Source organism: Ochotona curzoniae, unplaced genomic scaffold (assembly GCF_017591425.1).
Source record: "Ochotona curzoniae isolate NIBS_2020 unplaced genomic scaffold, NIBS_Ocur_1.0 contig_2321, whole genome shotgun sequence".
NCBI classification, from domain to species: domain Eukaryota; kingdom Metazoa; phylum Chordata; class Mammalia; order Lagomorpha; family Ochotonidae; genus Ochotona; species Ochotona curzoniae.
The window spans coordinates 23570611-23592190 of NW_024465421.1; the positions used below are offsets into that span (position 1 = coordinate 23570611).

At 48.6% G+C, this 21580-nt stretch overlaps 1 protein-coding gene across 1 annotated transcript in view; it reads right to left on the reverse strand.

The window, feature by feature from the left end:
* LOC121151897 (ATP-binding cassette sub-family A member 17-like) overlaps positions 1 to 21580 on the reverse strand; it is a 56108-nt gene that overhangs the window by 26572 nt on the left and 7956 nt on the right. The window contains exons 5-12 of the mRNA XM_040973750.1: positions 20676 to 20935; positions 19088 to 19204; positions 16975 to 17092; positions 12682 to 12855; positions 7748 to 7920; positions 6812 to 6955; positions 5309 to 5600; positions 4005 to 4159 (exon numbers count right to left, since the gene is read on the reverse strand). Coding sequence (XP_040829684.1) covers positions 4005 to 4159; positions 5309 to 5600; positions 6812 to 6955; positions 7748 to 7920; positions 12682 to 12855; positions 16975 to 17092; positions 19088 to 19204; positions 20676 to 20935 — 1433 coding nt within the window. The remainder of the gene's footprint in view (positions 1 to 4004; positions 4160 to 5308; positions 5601 to 6811; positions 6956 to 7747; positions 7921 to 12681; positions 12856 to 16974; positions 17093 to 19087; positions 19205 to 20675; positions 20936 to 21580) is intronic.

Consider the following 21580-nt stretch of genomic DNA (forward strand, 5'->3'; position numbering starts at 1 on the left):
TAGGAAGGCACAGAACTCCCAACAGGCTTGACCAAAAGTGATCTTCACCATGACACATGATAATCAATCTCTCTTCGATTGAACGTAAGGAAAAGATCTTTAAATGTGCACATGAAAAAATCAACTGACAGACACATAAAGGAATGCCAATTAAATTCACAGGAGACCTCTCAGGAAACTCTACAGACCAGAAGAGAATGGAACGATATATTCCAGATTCTAAAAGCAAAAAATTGTCAGCCCAGGATAACATACCCAGCAAAGCTTCCCTTTGTCTTTGATAATGAAATAAAATTCTTCCACAGTAAAGAAAAGTTAAAAAAATATGCCTCTCCCAAACCTGCCCTACAAATGATGCTTAAAGATGTTCTCTTGACAGAGAAGAGGAATAGGGCCCACCAAAACCAAAGGCAAATGTGAAGAACATCCCAGTAAAATAACAGCAGAAGACTAAATAAATAAACAACCCATTGCTAAAATGACAGGAACAAATTACTACCCAATCATATCAACCCTGAATGTAAATGGCCTAAATTCATCAGTCAAACATCATAGATTAGTACACTGGATTAAAAGCACACAACTCATCTATTTGTTATTTACAGGAAACATACCTCACCAACAAAGATCAGCAGAAACTATATCTCATGGATTTTGATTTTTTAAAATTAGTTTCATTTCTTCAAAAACATTTTTTCATTAAATTCTTCATCACTGACTCATAGATCATACAGTAACATCATTTTCTTCAAGAAGGTTCTTTTCTTTCACATTTCTTCAGTGACACATTAGTCATTCAGCAGCATGTTATTTACTTTATGGTGTTTTTAATTTCTTCTTTTCTCCCTGTTGTTGATTTTGTATTGTGGTTTTTCATTTAAGGGATGTACAGTAACTGTGTAATGGAGCCTATCAAATCCAGATGGGAGCATGCAATGCAGTCTGCATCTCTACTTATACACCAAAGATGGACTCCCAATGAAACTGTTAATGAAGTCTTGAGTATAGGATGCTGAACTCTGCCACTGTCCATGCCCGCAACGATGGACATACGACTTTTTATGTTGGGGGAGGGAACTTGGGGAGGGATAAGGGAAATCCCAAGGTCTACAGAACTGTATCATAAAATGATAATAATAATTTAAAAAGTAAAAATGAATAAATAAATAACTCCATTAAAAAACGAACTAAGGACATGAATAGATGTTTGTTTGAAGATGTACACAAGTGGAAGGCACAAGCAAGATGGCCAGCACCGCTAGTCACTGGGGAAGTACAATCTGGTGTCACAGCAGTTACTCAAAAAGTTAAAAACAAAACAAAAAACTATAAAGACAACCAGAATTAACATACAACCCATGAACTTCACTCCTAGGTATATTCCCAAAAGTGAACATAGATGTTCAAATGAAAAACAGAATTCTAATGTTCACAGCAGTACTATATGTATTAGGCACAGCCAGGAAACAAGTCACATATCCATCAACTGTAAACAAAACGTGGCCTGCCTGTGCTCTGGCCTACTATTCAGCTGTAACAGGAGGGGAATATTGTGGCCGGTGTGTGGTGTGAGTGGGGTAAGTCACCACCTGTGATACTGGCATCCTATAGGGAGGATGCAATGACAGTATCCCTCAAGCTAGCTGGTGAGGATCCCAGTTGCCTCCTGCTGATATGGCTGAGAAAGCAGCACAAGACGGCCCAATGCCAGAGCAGTGCCACCCCAGGGGAGTGTAGGATGGGGTGCCAGGATCCTGGGTTCAACCTGTCCCAGCCTGACGGAGAGTGGTGTCACCCCGGGGGAGTACAGGACAGGGTGCCAGGCTCCTGGGCACAGCCTGTCCCAGCCCGACGGGAAGCTCCTCAGGAGATGGCATGTCTCTGCTTCTGCCTGCATCGCCGTAACTCTGCCTTTCACAGTAAGCACATCTTTTAAAAAGGGCACTAAGCTTGTAAGTGCTAAACCATTGAGAAATACTCCATGAAATAAGCCTAGCATATATGTAGACTCCATTTCTGTGAAACGTGCAAGGCAGGCGAAGCCACAGAGATGGAAAGCCGGGAGTGATTTTGGAGGGACAAAGGAGCGAGGCAGCAGGCCTGCTATGGTGCAGCTACTTTGGGATGATGGACACGTTCTGAAACTTTAATCACACGTTATTGTGAGAAAGCCAAAAACCATTAATCCAGACACTATAAAATGAGAAAACTAGTGAATTTTGTGTTATGTAAATTTCATCTAAATAAATAGCAAAAAAAAAAAAAAAGTGAAATTAAGATGCAATAGTTTTGGACATATTTGAACTGATAAGTCTGACAGCCACACTCTTGCGTGAAGGAACAGCATTCAAGAGAGGTCTCAGAACGGTAACAGAACAGAGAAACTTGCATTTGGCCTCCCCAGCTACTGCAGCGCAATCAGCCTCTTCCTCACGCCCCTCCCCCACCCTGCAGCTCTGCCTCTCAAATGAATAAACAGTCTAAAAAAAAATCTGTCTCTGTCCCGAGGACTGACATGGAACCCCTAAAGCCCTTGTCATTTCCTGAATGAGAGGATTCTAGAAACATCTTTCATTTTGATTTTTTAAACACTTGGTTTGGTTTATTGCATAGAACTCTGTTCTTAATGATTTATTTCTTTGAAAGACAGGCAGACACAGACACAGAGTCCCCATTCCTTGATTTACTCCCCAGATGGCCGCAACAGCCAGAGCTGGGTTAATCCTAAGCCAGGGGTCAGGAGCTCTTCTGGGTCTCCCACGCGGGTGCAGGGTCCCAAGGCTTTGGGGTGTCATCCACTGCTTTCCCAGGGCACAGGCAGGGAGCTGGATCAGAAGTGGAGCAGACAGGACTTGAATGGGTCATACACAATGCTGGCTCCACAGGGAGCAGCTTCACCCACAATGTCACAGCACTGGCCCTATGACATAGAACTCTTAAAACCTTTGCTTCCCAGGTGACTGGGTATCCTTCTCTCGGAGGAAGTGACCCTTGGAAAGGCCTTCAAGGTAGGAATCGGTGATCAGTGACCAGGAGACCAAGCTGCGATTATAAGTTAGAACATTCAGCCCCACTTCCTGTCCTCTACAGATTGAGTTAATAATTGGCTATGCTGGACCTGGCGTGGTAGCCTAGTAGCTAAAGTCCTCACCTTGAACACTCCAGGATTCCCCATAAACACCAGTTCTAATCCCAGTGGTCCTGCTTCCCATCCAGCTCCCTGCTTGTGACCTGGGAAAGCAGTTGAGGATGGCCCAAAGCCTTGGAACCCTGCACCCGCGTGGGAGCCTCGGAAGAAGCTCTTGCCTCCTGGTTTCAGATCGACGCAGTTCTGGCCGCTGTATCTGACCTTATGATAAAAAAATAAATCTTTAAAAAATATAAATAATTATTGGCTATGCCTTTGTGGAAACGCTTATAAAAAACCCTCTAACCTAGCTCTGGACTGGAGCCACAGGACGGGGGCTGACTTCCCATCCCTGCCCCTTGCTGTTGCCACAGCTACAACACCCTAAGCTATGGACTTGTCTGGGTTGCTGAACTTAAGTGCCCGCAACATGCTGCAAGAGAGCACGTGGAAGCGGCAGCTCCTCCCCTGGATCTACCGTTCACCTGCACCCATCATAACACCGCATTTCATAAATGCTTTCCACTTAAGAAAATTGCTGAACCTAAGGAGGAAGTTCATGGGAGACCTGATTGTGACACCCTCAGTGGGGGCATCCTTGTGGAACAGAGCCCTTCGCTGTGTGGTCTATTTCACTCCAGGAGGAGGGCATCACAGGGGACTGGCGGACATCCATCTAGTGTCTGCAGAGAATTAAAGAACTGGCTGGTATAAGAAAACCCCTCCTCTCTACAGTTGGTGTTGGAAGTGTTGAGATCAGATAAAAATGACCTTTGTGTTAAAAACAAACGAAAACATCCTCCCAGTTTGTCAGAGAGCTGCTGCATTCCCAGGAAGGGATGCAATGGCAACAAATCCTTGTCACCCACCGACTCACCTGAGCATAAAAAAAGAGATGCTCCTCCACTGTGAGGTTGTCAAACAGGATGTCATGTTGGGGGCACCAGCCCAGACTCCTCCTGATCTGAGCTATGTCTCTTGAAATTTCGTATCCATTGATATACGCCCGTCCACTGGAACAGGGAGTAAGACCTAGAGCCGGGAGGAAGAGGCATCAGAGTACACAGCCGAGTGAAGGCTTCCCGACATCCCGCCTCCGCCTGCTCATCTCACGCGCATCACCTGACTACTTCCGTTGGTGATACAGAAGCAGCACACAGCAGACGCGTGGCAGATTGACGGGAGCAAGCAGTGTCCTTGCTAAGACTAGTGATAAATGAGTAAAACACACATGGGCATTTGGAAAGCAAAGTCACAAAAAGAGGGAAACAGAAACACATGTTGCATCTACTGGTTCACTTCCAGAAGGGCCAGGGCTGAGTCAAGCCAAGCCAGGACCCTGCGACTCCATTCACATCTCCCACAGCCGCTTGGGCCTTCCTGTGCTGTTCTCCCAGGCAGGCTGACAGTGAGGTAGACCAGCAGTACAACAGCCAGGATTCAAACCAATATTCCCACGGATGCCTACACCACAGGCGGAGGCTTAAATCACTGCCCCTCAATGCCACCGGCCCCTGGTCCCTCAAGTCCTTAATGACTGTGTACTAGGGCTGCGCCTATGGTTCTAGCATCCCACATGGGAGGTGGTTTGGACACGACTGTTCTCCTTCCCATCCAGCTCCCTGCTTGTGGCCTGGGAAAGCAGTGGATGACAGTCAAAGGCCTTGGGACCCTGCACCCGTGTGGGAGCCTCGGAGGAAGTTCCTGGCTCATGGCTTCGGATCAGCTCAGCAGGAATGTGTTACTGATTGCTATGTGCCATCTACTGAGAACCTCCTGACCACAGGATTAGGCCGGCTGATATCCTGCCTCAAGGTGAGACAATCGGAAGAACTGTCCTTAGGAATGCCCGCATGACCAGGTGTGAAAGTAGGTGCCAGAGTTTGTGACTGCCTCTGTATAAATAAAGGGGACAGTTTTCTTGCATGGTCCATTATGATCCTGAAATCGTAGTGGTCCGTTTCTTTTCTCTCTACGCCTATTCCACGCACCCTTTTCGAGTTCCGAACTCTGCTGGAGCTGGGCTCGGGCACGTGGACCAAGGGAGGAACAGTCCTCCTCCTCCTGCAGCCTGGTAAAGTGGATGATCGGGCACTACGCAGAGCAGTGTCCGAGACCTCCAGCAAGGGAGCACACACTGCATGCTTGCTCGGGGCTCCCTGGGAGCGCTCTGCCGTGTACCTGTGAGCATCCAGCAGGTGATGGTCTTCCCCGCTCCGTTGTGTCCCAGCAGCACCGTGATCTGCCCTCTGTAGAGATTCATCGTGAGCCCTTTGACTGCTACGTGCTCGTCCCTTCCTTTGTGAAACACCTTGGAGAAGTTGAAACAAGACACGTACACCAGGCGGCATTTCACAGAGGCCCTGCGGGGCTGTGCGCCAAAATCAACCTCCCGCCCAGGCTCCTCAGTGGGAATCCGAGCACGCAGCTGTCTGGGGGCCATCACAGGGGCCTTTCCCTTGATCCCTGCAGCCTGGTAGTGGAGAACCTGAACCCAGAGGCCGGGCCAGCAGCCCTTGGAAGGTGAGCAGCAGGCATGCTCCTCCCTGCTTCTCGGTTCTGCCGAGCCTGTGCTCGTCCAGGGGTGCTGGGCTGCACAAGGAATCCTAGGAACAGCTGACTGTTTTCCAAGACAAATGTCTCCACTGTCTTAAATCCCGTGTACTTTTTTTCTTATTATATGAGTAATTCATACACAGGAGGATAAAGACATAAATAACAATCACCCACAGTGCCACCCTAAGGAAGGTGCTGCTTCTTTGTGTGTGCCTCAGTTTCTGTTCTGTCCAATGGATTTCGGGCTGCACTCGAGATCTGGCACCCACACGCACAGCCAGGTGGACTCGGTGCAATTCCTCACGATGCAGCTGATTATGCCAGCAAGCAGGGTGCTGCCAGAAAGAAGCTGGCAACGAAGGCAGAGCGTGGGAGCGAGGAAGGGAGTATCAGTATATTCTTAGAACTGCATCCAGGAATTATGTTGAATGTTAAAAACATTAAAAATGAAAATTGAAAGAAAGAAGAAAGAAAAGAAGGTGGCAAATGTTCTCTGCTCCCACACTCGTGTGGTCCTATTTTACGTCAACCCCCGTAAATCTGTTGCAAGTTCTCATTATCTCCGGCAGCGGAGATGGCTACATGACCATGACGACATTTTGAGAGGTCATCTGTGGAAGGGAAGGAGACAGGAAGGAAAGAACAAAGGGGGGCAGGAAGAAGGAAAGGTGGACAAGTCCTGCCCCCAAAGTCACTGTGTCCATGTTCCCCACGGCTGAGCTTGTCGCCATCTTGCAACCAAGAAGTGGGGAGCCCTGGGCAGTTGGGATGTCACAGAGGGGAGAGTCTGACCCAGCAGTGGGGACACCTACATTCCTTATTGGAGCACCCGGGCTCAGCTTCTGCATTCACTTAGCTCCGGCTTGCTGCTGGTGCACACCCTGGGAGGCAGCGGGTTCAGGTGCCTGGGTTCCTGTCACTGTGTGGGAGACCTGGCTTGAGTCTCCAGCTGCCAGCATCAGCCCTGGCCCAGTCCCACGTGTTGCAGGCATTTGGGGAGTGAAGCAGTGGATGAGAGCTGCCCCTCTCCCTGCCTGTTTTAACTAAATAAACATCTTTCAAAGAATACAGGAGAAGCACATCTGGACAAGTCCTTGCACTCTTGGAAGGAGGCTTGTGAGCTGATACCTTGTACAGATGTTGGATCTCGATCCCCTTCATCAGGTTGCTGGGCTCTTCTTGAAAGAACCTGTATGTCGGAGACTTTCCAGGAAGCTCCACAGGCAGCAGTGTCTGGGTAGCAGGTGCAGGCTTCCCAGTCCAGTAGGAGGGCTGGAGACAAAGCCAATGCATACGTTACTCGTTTGGGGAACTGGACTTTTTTTTTTTCTAGACAATAAGTATTTTGGTGATCTATATTTCACTGCCCTCACAGCACATTTGCATCAACTCCTTAATGGTGCCTGGAGAAGGTAAGTAACTTTCATAGGTACTCAAGCAAATCACCTGCATTCCATCCTGTAACCCCTGGTCCCAAGCACACAGGGACTCATGCAGCCAAGATCTGGACAAACACTGGAGTGAACCACCTGCCTGCTCTCTCACCGTGGTCCAGACTGAGCACTGCGACAGGAGCAGTCACCTGGGCAAGCCTGTGGTCAGAAAACAGCCACCATGCGGCAGTGACTCTGAGGCTCTCCCAGGGCTGCTGAGGAAAGCCATGCCCCTGCAGCACCTCCAGGAGCCAGTGAGCTCAGGGACACCCTGGGCTCTTCTGCGAGCGCAGCTCAGCGGAGAGAACGGGGCAGCACGAGGCTCTTGCAGGTTGGGACCTGAGGCTTACAGAGAATACGCGACCTGATGTTCGAGTGGACACATGTGGGACATCTGCAGGTACTCCTGGCTGGTGGGAGTGCATGCGGGACAAATTCTCCAAACCCAGCCCAGCAAGGTTCAGGGAAGCTGACACTCACTGTTCATTATACTGTACTGGCAACCACAAACCCAACATGGTTAGGATGCCCCAAGAGAGTTCTCAGGGTCAGCACATTCACAAGAGGCTAAGAATAGTGAAGGTCAAAAAAGCCTCACATCAATTTGTACAACAGCAGCATCAGAACTCACCTTGAGAAAGAAGTACCACGGCTTAGGTGTACCGAACTTCCCGGGGAAGACGGCCTCCACATACCAGGCCACCAAGCAGTAGAGGACAGAGTCCAGCAGGAGCATCAGCAGCACGTGGCTGAAGGTAAACTCTGCACGGACACTGCCCACGCTCTCCCACTGCAAACCTGCACCTGTTACAGAGGAAGGAAGTGCCCATGACATCAGCAGGAGAGAGGACTCAGGGCCCGGCCAGAGCCTGCACTGGGCGGGATACCTGGACTCAGGGCCCGGCCAGAGCTTGCACTGGGCGGGATACCTGGACTCAGGGCCCGGCCAGAGCCTGCACTGGGCGGGACACCTGGACTCAGGGCCCGGCCAGAGCCTGCACTGGGCGGGACACCTGGACTCAGGGCCCGGCCAGAGCCTGCACCGGGCTACTTGTGGCATCAAGGCTAGGAATGGGAAAGAGGAAAACTGAAGAGATACGCCTTTTATTTTATTGTTTGTTTTTAAAATTTTTAAGCCTTTTTTTTAATTGACAAAAAGTGGTAGTACTTCCACTGGCTCTGGAAGCAAGAACTGTGGCTGTCCACGACACTGTGCGTAGCTCCTGCACATGCTTTCGGGACTGTACCCACCTTGCTCAGCCCCCTCCTTCCTGCCTCAGAGCTCAGCACAGGCAGTGCCTCACCAGGAAACTAGTACGTCAGCTTTCCTTGTCTGGGTCGGAAGCCAAAGCCACGTGTGCTCAGAGCACCCTATTTTGATTCCCCAAGCTCCTACGTTGCAGTGTGAGTCTGTCACTTATTACTGTCACTACTCTGTATGAGGATTCTTGGACCAGGGGCTGTCTCTTATTTCAGCAACTCCAGCATTTGGTTCGGTCCATTATGAACCCCATCAAATGCTCATTCCAGCACTAGGGAAGACATGGAATAGAAGCTTAGGACCAGCTCCCAGGTGCACACGTGTCCTGTGTTAGCCAGGTGTCTAACTGGGACACACACTGATGGAGCTTTCCACTTAGAGCGTCCAAGATGCTGCACATTCACCGCCAGTCTGACTGGTTTAAGCAGGTGGGAAGCAGAGACAACAGGAGACTCAAGTTTGGTGAGCAGAGAGCCTGCATCCGGGTTCCTCAAGCATTAACGTGCTTACCAACCACCAGGCAAAATGCAAATTCTGCAGCTTCAGGCAGGGCAGGAGTGGCTGCTGTGATCACCCAACTGGCTAATATTCTTCTACCTGTGTCACCAACCCATACGGGTGCTAGCTCGTGTCTCGCGTGCTCCACTTCCCATCCAGCTCCCTGCCTGTGGCCTGGGAAAGCAGTCAAGGACGGCCCAAAGCCTTGGGACCCTGAATCTGTGTGGGAGACCCAGAAGAGGCTCCTGACTCCTGGCTTCAGATCAGCCCAGCTCTGGCCATTTCAGCTACTTGGAGAGTGAATCAGTAGATGGAAGATCTTTCTCAGTCTCTCCTCCTCTTTGTAAATCTGCCTTTTTAATACATAATAAACAAACAAACCAATAAATGACATGCAGATTCAGACCAGGTAAATGTGGACATATCAGAGACCAGGCTCTGTGTTTCTTTTTCTCTTTCCTCCTTCCTTCTTCCCTTTCTTGTTTTATTTTTTAGAATTTTTTGGGGGTAGATCTCTTTCCTCCACTGGTTTCCTCCCTTGATAGCTAACAGCCAGCGCTGGGCTAGGTAGAAGCTGGGGGCCAGGAGCTTCCTCCCAATCTCGCAGGTAGGCAGCAGAACACTTGGGCTTTCTTGCACTGACTTACCTGACCATCAGCAGGCATCTGGGCTGGACTCAAACAAAGCTCCAATGCTGACATCCACAGGGGACGTCAGCAGGACAGGGGTTGCTGGCAGCTCTGCCCAGTGCACTGGGATGCCAGCCCCCGGCCCTGCACTGGGCAGGCCGAAGCTTCTGGTTCACTGTGAGCCAAGCAAGGGTGAGGTCCTGGTTTACTGACTACTGAGAGCTCTGCTCTGTTCTGTCCTTTCCGCTCCAGGCACACAGCTCAGGGCTGATTCTGAAGTTGCAGCGCACCACAGTCAGAATACAGCTCTAACCAGCCAAGGCAAAATCCGCCATGTCCAAACACAAGAGAAAAAGCACCTCTCTCCACGGGCAGACATTACATGCATGAGCATTACAAGGCAAACATCTGTGAAAAACCTCTGCCCAAATTGGTCACCCCCAAAATGCTACAGGTACACCTCCCCATTGTAAACCCAGCCCTATAGTATGTCGATAAGCAGCATATACTTGAATTCTGTCATTTGGAGAAAAAGAAAGGACGGGGGAAGACAGACAGAAATATCTGCCACTGAAATGGATGTAGCAGCCAGGTCTGGGTGAGGCCAAAGGCAGAAACGGCAAGAATTCCACCCTCCTGGCCTCCATGAACAAGTGCCACCCTTCGCTGCCTCCCCAGGTGCCTCAGCAGGGAATTCCAAGTGGAGCATCTAGGACTAGAACCAGTGCCCACTTGGGGTTCTGGTACTGCAGGCAGAGGACTGGCCTGGTAGGCCATCACACCAGTCACCTGACGTGTTTTTTTAATTGCTATGCTTAAACTATCTACATATTATGCAAGTATTAATCTTACGGAAAATTCCATTGTGTCAGCTCTTCCCTGCATGTTCTTCCTCATTTCTTACTTTCTGCCCTTCTTGCATTAATGGAGAATTTTCTGATGATTCCACTTTTTTCCTGAAGTTTCTTTATTTGAGAAGCAGAGTGACAGCATACATGCACAAGAGGTATCCTCCATCTACTGGCTCGCTCACGTCCACCCTAGCCAGGCCCGGGTCAGGCTGAAGACGGCTCTGCCCAGGTCTGCCACACGGGCGGCAGGGACTTGAGCCATCACTTGCTGCCCCAGGGGCTGTGTTTGCAGGAAACGCTGCAGCTCAAAACTTAAGCACTTGGATAAATAGTGACCCAAGTGGCATAAGGGGAGAGCGCTGCTTGGGATGCCCGCGTCCCGTAGCAGGCTGCTAACTCTGGTCCTGACTGCTTCATTCATTTTCATTCTCTCTCTCTCTCATATATATATATATATATATATATATAATTTATATATATATATATATAATTTATTTTTATTGGGAAATCAGATTGACAGAGAAAAAGAGACAAAAATCTTTCATCCACTGGAAACCCAGAAGAAGCTCCCGACTCCTGGCTTCAGATCAGCGCAGCTCCAGCTGCTGCAGCCACTTGGGAAGGGGCCAGGGGATAGAGGATCCTTCTGTCTCTCCTTTCTGTACGTCAGCCTTTCCAGGAAAAATAAGTAAATCTCAAAAAGAAAGGAAGTAGACCCTTAAATATATAATTAGCACTGCCATTGTACCATGTATGTCCTTTGTGAATCTGTTCTACTCTCTTCTTTTTTGTTATTTTTTGGTTTTATTTATTTATTTGTTTTTCTTGGAAAGGCAGATACACAGAGAGATAGAGAGAAAGATCTTCTATCCGATGATTCACTCCCCAAGCGGCCGCAACGGCTAGAGCTGAGCCAGTCTGAAGCCAGGAGCCAGGAGTTCTTCCAGCCCTCCCATGCAGGTGCAGGATCCCACTTTCGGCCATCCTCGACTACTTTCCCAGGCCACAAGTCAAGAGCTGGATGGGAAGCAGGGCTACTGGGATTAGAACCGGCGGCCATATGGGATCCCGGCACGTTCAAGTCAAGGACTTTAACCACTATGCTATCACGCCGGGCCCCTTTTTTGGTTCTCATATATGATGTTTCGTTTCCTCTTGTCTTCAAGTACTTCTTTTCCTCTGTGTTGCTGCATCCATCACAGTGCAGGTGAAGGTGCCTCCCTGCAGAGAGCACATTGTCTCTTCCAGGCACCTAGGGAGGAGCTCAGTCTTTGCAGCAGCCTGAACCAGCGCACTGCGTGGTGCCAGGAGCAGGCGTTCAGCCTGGGTGCTGGGAACCCACACCCCATCAGTAGGCCCAGGTTCAATCCCCAGGTCCAGCTGCTGGTGCAGCCTCCTGTTAGGCATAGAGACGCTGGCATAGCCAGTGATAAAGGCTCCACCCACTGCATCCCTGCCACCCCTGGGACGGACCTGGACTGAATCCCCGGCTCTGTGGTTTCTAAAGGCATTTAGGGGAGAAAACCAGAAGCAGGAATTGCTCTGTTCCTCAGCATGCATGTATCTCTAACTGGCTCTCAAAAAATAAATAAATAAAATAAAATAATAAAAACCAAATAGCTGCCAGGACTCCTGCAGAACAAATCCAGCCCAGGCTCAGCAGGGTGGCCTAGGGGCTATAAAGTCTTTGCCTTACACGCCCATATTCCCATATGGATGCAGTTCTAATCCCGGCAGCCCCACTTCCCATCCAGCTCCCTGCTTGTGGCCTAGGAAAGCAGGACAACCGAAAGCCTTGGGACCCTGCACCAGCGTGGGAGACCTGGAAGAAGCTCCTGGCTCCTGGCTTCAGATTGGCTCAGCTCCAGCTGTTGCGGCCACTTGTGGAGTGAACCAGTGGAGGGAAGATATTCCTCTGTCTCTCCTCCTCTCTGTATATGTGACTTTACAATAAAAATAAAATCTTAAAAAAAAAAAAAAAAACAGCCCTAGACCACAACATCCCAAAGAGCTGACTTGAACAATTTCACAGGAGGTATTTTTTTGGTTTTAATTTCTTATTTAAACTTAATTAATTTTTTTCTGTTCTAGTTTCTTGATGGCCACCTTCCCTAAGGTCCTTTGTGGACACCGTGATGCAGCATGCTGTACACCAGCTGGGAGCCCCAGTGGCAGAGCAAACGCAGGCTGCCTGGGATGCAGGCATGCAGCCTGCTCTGTGCAGCTTTAGTGCACCACCCAGCTTTGCAAGGCGTCTGAGAAAGCTCCGGGTGTGGAGGGAACCGTGCCAGTTGAGCAGATTTGGCTTGCGCCGGGTGAGGCTCACCTTCTGCCTCCAAGGTAGCGATGAGTCGGACTCCCACCGCCATGGCTACATTGGAGAAGAGGCACAGGAGGATCTTCTGGAGAGGACTCCGCTGCAAGTAGTTGAAGCCGAGGTACAGGTACGGCAGGTAGGTGAGGAAGAAGACGATGCCTCCCACAGCAGTTCCAACATGGGCTGCAAGAGAAGGGGGCAATAGGGCACCACCCACTGTGGCTCAGGCGCCACTCTGGGTCAGTCAGGTTAGTGCTGTGAACTCAGCAGTTTCACAAGGAGGAGATTTTTGTAAGCGCTTTGATTGAGCCTGTGTTGGGGCACAACCTGCTACGCTGCGCCCGTGCTGCCAGCATCCCACTTGGAAGTGCTGCTCTGAGTGCGGCTTCTCCACTTCCAACAGCAGGAAGGCAGCAGACAGCTCCAGCACTTGGGCCCCTGCTGCCCACGCGAGAGCCCTTCCTGGACTTCCTACATCCAGTTCCTGGCTCCGGCTTGGCTCAGACACCTGGATGCTCTGGTCCTTTGGGAGGTGAACCAGCAGATGAGAGATCTTTTCCTTTCTGTTTCTGTCTCTTTTTCAGATAAATAAAACCTTTTATTGAGATATTTAACAAGGTTGCAGAAAACAACAAGTTTGTTTTGGTACAAGTAATTTTTAAAAAATGATTTATTTTCATTGGAAAGGCAGATATACAGAGGAGAGACAGAGAGAAAGACCTTCCTTCTGATGATTTACTCCCAAGCGACCACAATGGCTGCAGCTGAGCTGATCTGAAGCCAGGAACCTCTTCGAGGTCTCCCAAGTGGGTGCAGGGTCCCAACGCTTAGGGCCGTGTTGACTGCTTTCCCAGGCCATAAGCAGGGAGCTGGATGGGAAGCAGGGAAGCTAGGATACACACTGGCACCCCCACAGGACTCCCTACTTGGAGGCGGAGGATTAATCAGTTGAGAAAATGCTCTAGGTCAAGCACAAGTAATTTTTGAAATTCATCCACAGTTTTTTCCAATAATATTAAATTCCTATGAACTTTCTGAAGGCCTTTCATAGTTAAGACTCTTACCAGTGAAAGATAAAAAAGCAGATCCTCAAGAAAAGGTACAACACCACCCAAAACATTTTCCCTCCAAAACCACAGCAGAGCCCCGTGGAGTAGTCTAGTGGCCGGGATCCCATAGGGGTGCCAGTTCATGTCCCGGCGGCTCCATTTCCACCTGGCTCCCTGCATGTGGCCTGGGAAAGCAGTCGAGGACAGCCCAGGGCCTTGGGACCCTGCACCCACCTGGAAGACTCAGAAGAATTTCCAGGCTCCTGGCTTCAACCTGGCCCATTTCCGGCCATTGTGGCTATCTAGAGAGTGGACCAGCAGATGGAACAGTCTTTTTCTATCTTACCTTCTCTCTGTAAATCTGGTGTTCAAATAAAAATAAATCTTTTAAAAAAAATCTAAATCTTAAGATAAAACCCAAAACATATTATTGCTACCTTTTCGTCAGGAAAGTAGTGGCTTTATGTGGCATTTACTAAGTGGGGCCTGACTGAGAAGCATTTTGTAGACACCACCTTATCTCGTCCTCCAAACCTCCCGCTGGCAGAGGAGGAAGCTGAAGCGGGGCTGCATTGCACAGATTTGCTCAACCTGGGCCAGCAGCACGTGAGGGGGTAGCACGCCGGGGGAAGCGCCAATCCTAGATGCTCCGTGCTAATGTGCTTTGGGAAGCAGCAGCAGACAGCCTAGACCTGCATCAGCACATGGGGGATCCCGCAGAGCTCCAGGCCCGCTTTGATTCTGCTCAGATCCGGCCTTTGTGGCCATCTAGGGAATGACCCAGGAAGCGCCCGCTCTCTTTCTCTCCCTCTCTGTAACTACCTTCCAAATAAGTGAAGAAATAAATATATATTTTTTAAATTTCTGCTAACACCAGGGAACCTGATAATTATTACGGAGTCAAGGTTTTCCAGGCCCTACAGAGTAGCTTCAGATTTGGAGATAAACCCAAATTTTTCATTGAAATTTGGGGACTAAATTAAAGTTTGCAAATGTTTTAACTTCTAAAAAGTTACAACCAATGCTGGTGCCGCAAACATAGTAGGCTAATCCTCTGTGGCACCAGAATCTCACTCAGGTGCCAATTCTAGTCCCAGCTGCTCCACTTCCCATCAAACTTCCTGTAAACGGCCTGAAAGAGTAGTGAGAGATGTTCCAAAGCCTTGGGCCCTGCATTCACATGGAGGACCCCGAGAAAGCGCCTGGCTCCTGGTTTTGGAATAGCTCAACTCAGCAACCCAATGGATAGAAGACCTCTTTCTGTGTCTCTCCTTCTCTCTGTGTAATTCTGCCTTTCAAATAAAAATAAAAGCAAATTTTCAAAAAATAAATTGATAATAATGATGGAAATGTGAGGACTGTGTATGTAGAAGAAACAGCCACAGTTAAGCCTCGAGGCCGTCCTGGGCTAAGCATGCCTCATGCAGCACTGACAGGGTTTCTGTCATTTTCTGCATTTGCACTGTTTCTTTTGTAAAAGTTGTCAATATTTATGAAGCTCCTACAACATAACAGGTACTGTTTTCAGCGTTGTATATGCAGTATCACATTTAATCTTTCACACTGAATTATAAGAGCCGTCATTCTCACAATTTTACGGAAGGCAAATGACAGGCTTGACTTTAGTGAGACAGGCGCCACACCTGGATGCAAACACAGCACGCTGAAGCCCTAGGGAGGAAGGGACAAAGGTCCCTGTCCACTTGAGGAGTGGGAGGAGGGGAAATGGTTGCCCTCAGACAGACAGGGTCAGGGTAAAGAGAGAATGTGCCTAATCTGAAGCAGCCCATGAGCACTTCGCAAGGGGCAGAGCCATTGGGCAGCACGATGGGCAGCATGGCGCGCTCCTGCCCTCACCTGCTCTCCACTCATCTCATTGTTCTTTGTGTTTTATTTCTAGCCCTCTGCTTCTCTGTATAAGATTTGTTTGTTTAGTTTTAATCAACGTTAGTTACAAAGAGAGAATAAGAGGCAGATCAAACTGGCATCTGTATGTGATGTCAGTGCCACAGGAGCCACAGAGCTGGTTTCTTACACTTGACCACAGTTTAAATTTTCAGTTTTCAACCACTTGTATCCTGTAAGTCGTATGACACAGGCACTCTTAGATGCTGCTCATGCTCCAAGTTCACTTCATACCCGTTACCTCCTCCAAGCTCACCCTTATACCAGAGCAGTGTGTGTGAGAGTATGTGTGAGTATGTGTGAGTAAGTGTGAGTGTGTGTGAGTGTGTGTGAGTGTGTGTGAGAGTATGTGTGAGTGTGTGTGAGTGTGTGTGAGAGTATGTGAGAGTGTGTGTGAGAGTGTGCGTGAGTGTGTGAGAGTGTGTCAGTGTGTATGAGTGTGTGTGAGTGTGCGTGAGTGTGAGTATGTGTGAGTGTGTGAGAGTATGTGTATGTGTGTGTGAGTGTGTGTATGTGTGAGTATGTGTGAGTGTGTGTGTGTGAGAGTGTGTGTGAGTGTGTGTGAGTATGTGTGAGTGTGTGTGTGAGTATGTGTGAGTATGTGTGAGTGTGTGTGAGTATGTGAGAGTGTGTGTGAGTGTGTGTGAGTATGTGTGAGTGTGTGTGAGAGTATGTGTGAGTGTGTGTGAGTGTGTGAGAGTATGTGTGAGTGTGTGTGAGAGTATGTGTGAGTGTGTGTGAGTGTGTGAGTGTGTGTGAGTGTGTGTGAGAGTATGTGAGAGTGTGTGTGAGAGTATGTGTGAGTGTGTGTAAGTGTGAGAGTGTATGTGAGTGTGAGTATGAGTATGTGTGAGTGTGTGAGAGTATGTGTATGTGTGTGTGTGTGAGTGTGTGTATGTGTGAGAGTATGTGTGAGTGTGAGAGTGTGTGTGTGTGTGAGTATGTGAGTGTGTGTGAGAGTATGTGAGAGTGTGTAAGTGTGAGTGTGTGAGAGTATGTGTATGTGTGAGTGTGTGTGAGAGTGTGTGTATGTGTGAGTATGTGTGAGTGTGAGTATGTGTCAGAGTGTGTGAGAGTATGTGTGAGTGTGAATGAGAGTGTGTGTGAGTGTGTGTGAGTGTGTGTGAGAGTATGTGTGAGTGTGAGTGTGTGTGAGAGTGTGAGTGTGTGTGAGAGTATGTGTGTGTGTGAGAGTGTGAGTGTGACTATGTGTGAGTGTGTGCTAATCTTCAAAGTGAACACTCGGCACTGAAGCAGTAACTGCTGAGGCTGGAGCTCATGGGAACTGCAAAGCTGGGAGAAAGGAAATGCAGAAGCCCTGCCTGGCAGAAAGTGAAACACGACTCACCTCGTTGGAAGAACGTGCTGATCATGAATGCAAAGAAAATTGTAGCAGTGGCAAAACACATTAGAAAAATGAATATCAAAGTGGGTTCACTATTCCTGAACACTGCGACACCATTCACCTGCAAACCAATCACAAAGGGCAAACTTTACAAACAACGAGGCAAAAGCGTGAGGCGCCTTAGTCAACGCACTGAAGCTTGACAGTACCTTCAAACAAACAACTAGCAGAGATTTTTAAACATTTTTAAAGATTTATTTTATTTTTATTACAAAGTCAGATATACAGAGAGAAGGAAACAGATAGGAAGATCTTCCACCCACTGGTTCACTCCCTAAATGAGCGCAATGGCCAGAGCTGAGCCAATCCGAAGCCAGGAGCCAGGAACTTCCTCCAGGTCTCCTACACAGGAGCAGGGTCCCAAGGCTTTGGGCCGTCCTCCACTGCTTTCCCAGGTCACAAGCAGGGAGCTGGATAAGAAGTGGAGCTGCTGGGATTAGAACCGGCGCCCATATGGGATGCCGGCGTGTTCAAGGCGAGGACTTTATCTGCTAGGCCATGGTGCCGGGCCCAACTCACACGGAAGGCAAAACTTCAGTTTAGCATCCACTGCCATTTATATATTATGTTCTATACATAATATATATATATATATAGAGAGAGAGAGCCTATGTTTGGATTTAGTTTTTGGCCCAATCTGAATGTTTTATTTTTTAAGAGATTGACTTGTTTATTTGAAAGTCCTACTGATGGACAGCATGGGGGAGAGGGAAGCAGAGACAGAGAACTCTCCTGCTCTGTGCTCACTTCCACACGGCCGCAGAGCCACCGCGGGCCAGAGCCGCCCAGGCCCCATCTGGGCAGCAGGGCAGCCGGGTGCCCGGCCTGCACTCAACACACGATACTGGCATTGCAAGCAGTTGCTTAACGCACGCACTGTCTCCACTCACTTTAACAAGTGACTTTATCCCATGTCATCTTCAGATCAAAACTTTGATACCCCTTCTGATAGATCTTCCCTTTTTAATATTTCCTGGACGTTTCCTTTACTTTATATATTGTATTATTATTTTGCTTTATTTTGTCCAAACTATCACAATTTGGATAATTCAGAGGACAGGTTTCCATATACTCAAACAATAGCGGGTTATAATTCAGTCATTCATTGAAAGATGACATACTGGGCCAGGTACTGCCCCAGTGGATAAAGTCCTCACCTTGAATGTGCCGGCATCCCATATGGGTGCAGGATCTAATCCCTGCACCTCCACTTTCCCTCCAGCTCCCCGCCTGTGGCCTGGGAAAGCAGTCGAGGACGGCCCAAAGCCTTGGGACCCTGCACCCACGTGGGAGACCCAGAGGAAGTTCCTGGCTCCTGACTTCAGATCGGTGCAGCACTGGCCGTTACGATCACTTGGGGAGTGAATCATCAAATGGAAGATCTTCCTCTCTGTCTCTCCTCCTCTCTGTATATCTCACTTTATAATAAAAATAATAAATAAATCTTAAAAAAAAAAGATGACACACTATCAAATTGAAAAAAAAAGGTATCAGTTCTCCAGCAAATTAACCTACAAATAAAAATCAATTCAAATGAAATTGTGAATGATAAAATGTTTCCACAATAATCTCACTTAAATGGGGGGAACTATCCAAGCCACTTGGCCAGAACCCTTGGAATATGAACACAAGGAGACTCTGGGTTGATGTGAGGGGGCGGTTTCTCATCCCTGGGTACTGAGGCGTGTGGAAAGTCGTGAGTGGCTTTCCCCTTTGTTTCTCCCCTCCCCCCAGGAACAACAAGAAGAACTAGTTAATTTGGAAGCAATGAATTCACCCAGTTTTCCCTAACCCTCAATCTTTCCCATCCTGATCAACCATGTAATCATTATTCAAAAAAAAAAAAGTATCCCACTCATAGTCCCTACTTGAAGGAAGGTGAGGATGGGCAGCCGCTGCCCCCAGTCCTGAGGGCCAAAGGCTGACTGCCCAGTCTCAGTGGAAATTAATCACTGTGCTTCCATCCCCTTCTAGATATCTGCACCCGCCCCCACTGGATCACATGTATTTTTCACTGCTAGCTTGGCACACCATGAAGGAAGAAAGAGACACATACCTCTACACAGAACAGAATGGTCATGACAAGAACTGCAACGGAGACGGAAACGAAGAACAAGATGAACCAAGCAACCCAGTGCAGCCAGTTGTCCAGTCCCATCATGCACATATACTCCTGACAGGAGAGAAAGAATCTGACATTACACTTCTAACTGGTTTGGCTCATCAGTCTGTTCCTGAGATCCCAGCACACTGGGATGAGAACTGGCTCACAGAGAGACTGAGTCAGCTGGAAAGAAGAGTACAAACCAGTGAGTGCCATTTAGACAGTTTAGGTGTGAGAGAAATAGACCTTGTATTACAATGACTCTTCATGGGCCCAGCGCAATGGCTCAGTGGCTAAATCCTTGCCTTGAATGCTGCCAGGATCCCATGTGGGTGCTGGTTCATGTCTTGGTTGCTCTACTTCCCATCCAGCTCCCTGATTGTGGCCTGGGAAAGCAGTCGAGGACGGCCCAAAGCCTTGGGACCCTGCACCCACATGGAAGACCCAGAAGAAGCTCCTGGCTTCGGATTGGCTCAGCTCCAATCATTGTGGCCACCTGGGGAGTGAACCAGTGAATGGAAGATCTTTCTTTCTGTCTCTCTTTCTCTCTGTAAAGAATCTGCCTTTCCAATTAAAAATAAATTACTCTTTATTTATAACAGCAAGTCGACTGCCAACACATTCATTGTTTGAATACTGCATGACTCCAGTGGTTCTGAGGATAAAAATAAACATCTTGGGACTGGCATCACAGTATGAAGGGTGAAGCCACTGCTGTGACACCCAAGTCCCACATGGGTGCCAGTTCAGGCCCCCGTGGCTCCACTTCTGATCCAGCTCCCTGCTGATACACCCTGGGGGAGCAACGGGAGAGCGCCACAGTGCTCGAGCCCCTGCACACCTGGGGAGATTCGCTTCAGCCTGGCCATTGTAGACACTTGGGGAGTGAACCGGTGGATGAAGATCTGTTTCTGTCTCTCCCTCCCTCTCTCTCAGTGACTCTGTCTTTCAAATAAATCATTTTAAAAACTGAACCTAAACACTTATTGGGTTCTCATTTAAATTCTATTGATGGTTAGAATTGAAATTTTTCTTTTAAAAGTGGTCTGTTCTCTACAGAACAGACTAAAGGATAAAATAGAAAACATGATCAATTTGATGAAAAAAGTCAAGCATGTCAGCACTAGTTTGTTAGGTAATCTCCAGTCAAATCTGAAAACTGAAAGGAAAGTCCAGGAACACAATGGAAAATCCTGGTTTCCTGAGGTTTTTCCATAAGTGTCCCGGTGAGCACAGGGTCTCACTACGTCTATCATTACAGCAGGGCCGCTGCATCCCACCACCGACAGCCTCCTCGTGCCACCGCCATGTGCCTGCTCACCACCCACAAGCCTTTCCTTTACATCTGCCCTCGGAGGGCAGTGCCCTTCCCGGTGGGGGGACAGTACTCTTGCCATCCAGGGAGAGTGGGGCTGGACAGTTCCAGTCCATAAGCAAAGCGAAGGTGCTTCAAGTTCAAATTCAACCTGGAGCTCATTCCTACTTGCGTGATTTTTCACGAGTAGTGTCTGCACCGCTCTGGGACAGGAGCCAGAATTACCTTCAGTTTTCTCTCTTTCTCCAGTGAAATGGAATTGATGATAATGAGCTCGAAACAGATGAAGCTGAGCATGAGGAGCAGCGGGAAATCATTCTGGAGAACCAGGAAGAACTTGTCTTGGATAAAGGGTCCGTAAGGGAATCTCTTCAGGAGCACGCTGAGGCTGTCCAACAGGCTGACTGCCGCGGTCTGGGCATGGTGCCACATGATGGCTTTATCCACGGCATGCTGTATGGCCAGGAAGCCTTCTCTGTTGTATCCTGTAAGAAAATAGCACATCTCAAGCACAAGAAACTCTTTAAAAAGGCACAAGACACAAAACTAATGACTCAGATGGAGGCCAGCTAAGTCATTCTGACGGACAAGGCGGCATAAGGAAAGGCATTCCCTATAGATCAGACACCCACTGGGAGAAGGCCACAACACAGAGCCATGGGTCTGAGGGACATCTGCAGGGTAAGAACTGCCCTTCAGGGCTCAGGCTTTGGGCAGAGTGTACACTGGAAGCAGCTAAATGACCTGTCTCTGAGTCGGCACTGCTGCCGTGCTAAACACTGCATCACAGGGGACCTGCACTTCCACAGAATAACTGGCTTTTCAAAAAGACCAAGATCCCTGCTCTGGGAGTTTTATAAGAGATGTTGACTCCACCTCCAAGCAGGCTGGCCAGTCCCCAATGTGGGCAGAGTCGGGGTGAAGTACTACTGGAGCAGAGATGACCATGGCCTTTGGATGGCCTTGATCCTGGTGGACCTCTGACTCACACTGCTGGAAATAAGCAGCTCTGGAAACTACTGCCGGTTCTTGTTGGTGGGGGTACTGTGAATCTTTTCTGGGACAGTTAGTTGTCTGGAGGCTGTACCCTTAAGTCCCTCACAAAGAGGGGTACCAAACACCTAACGTGA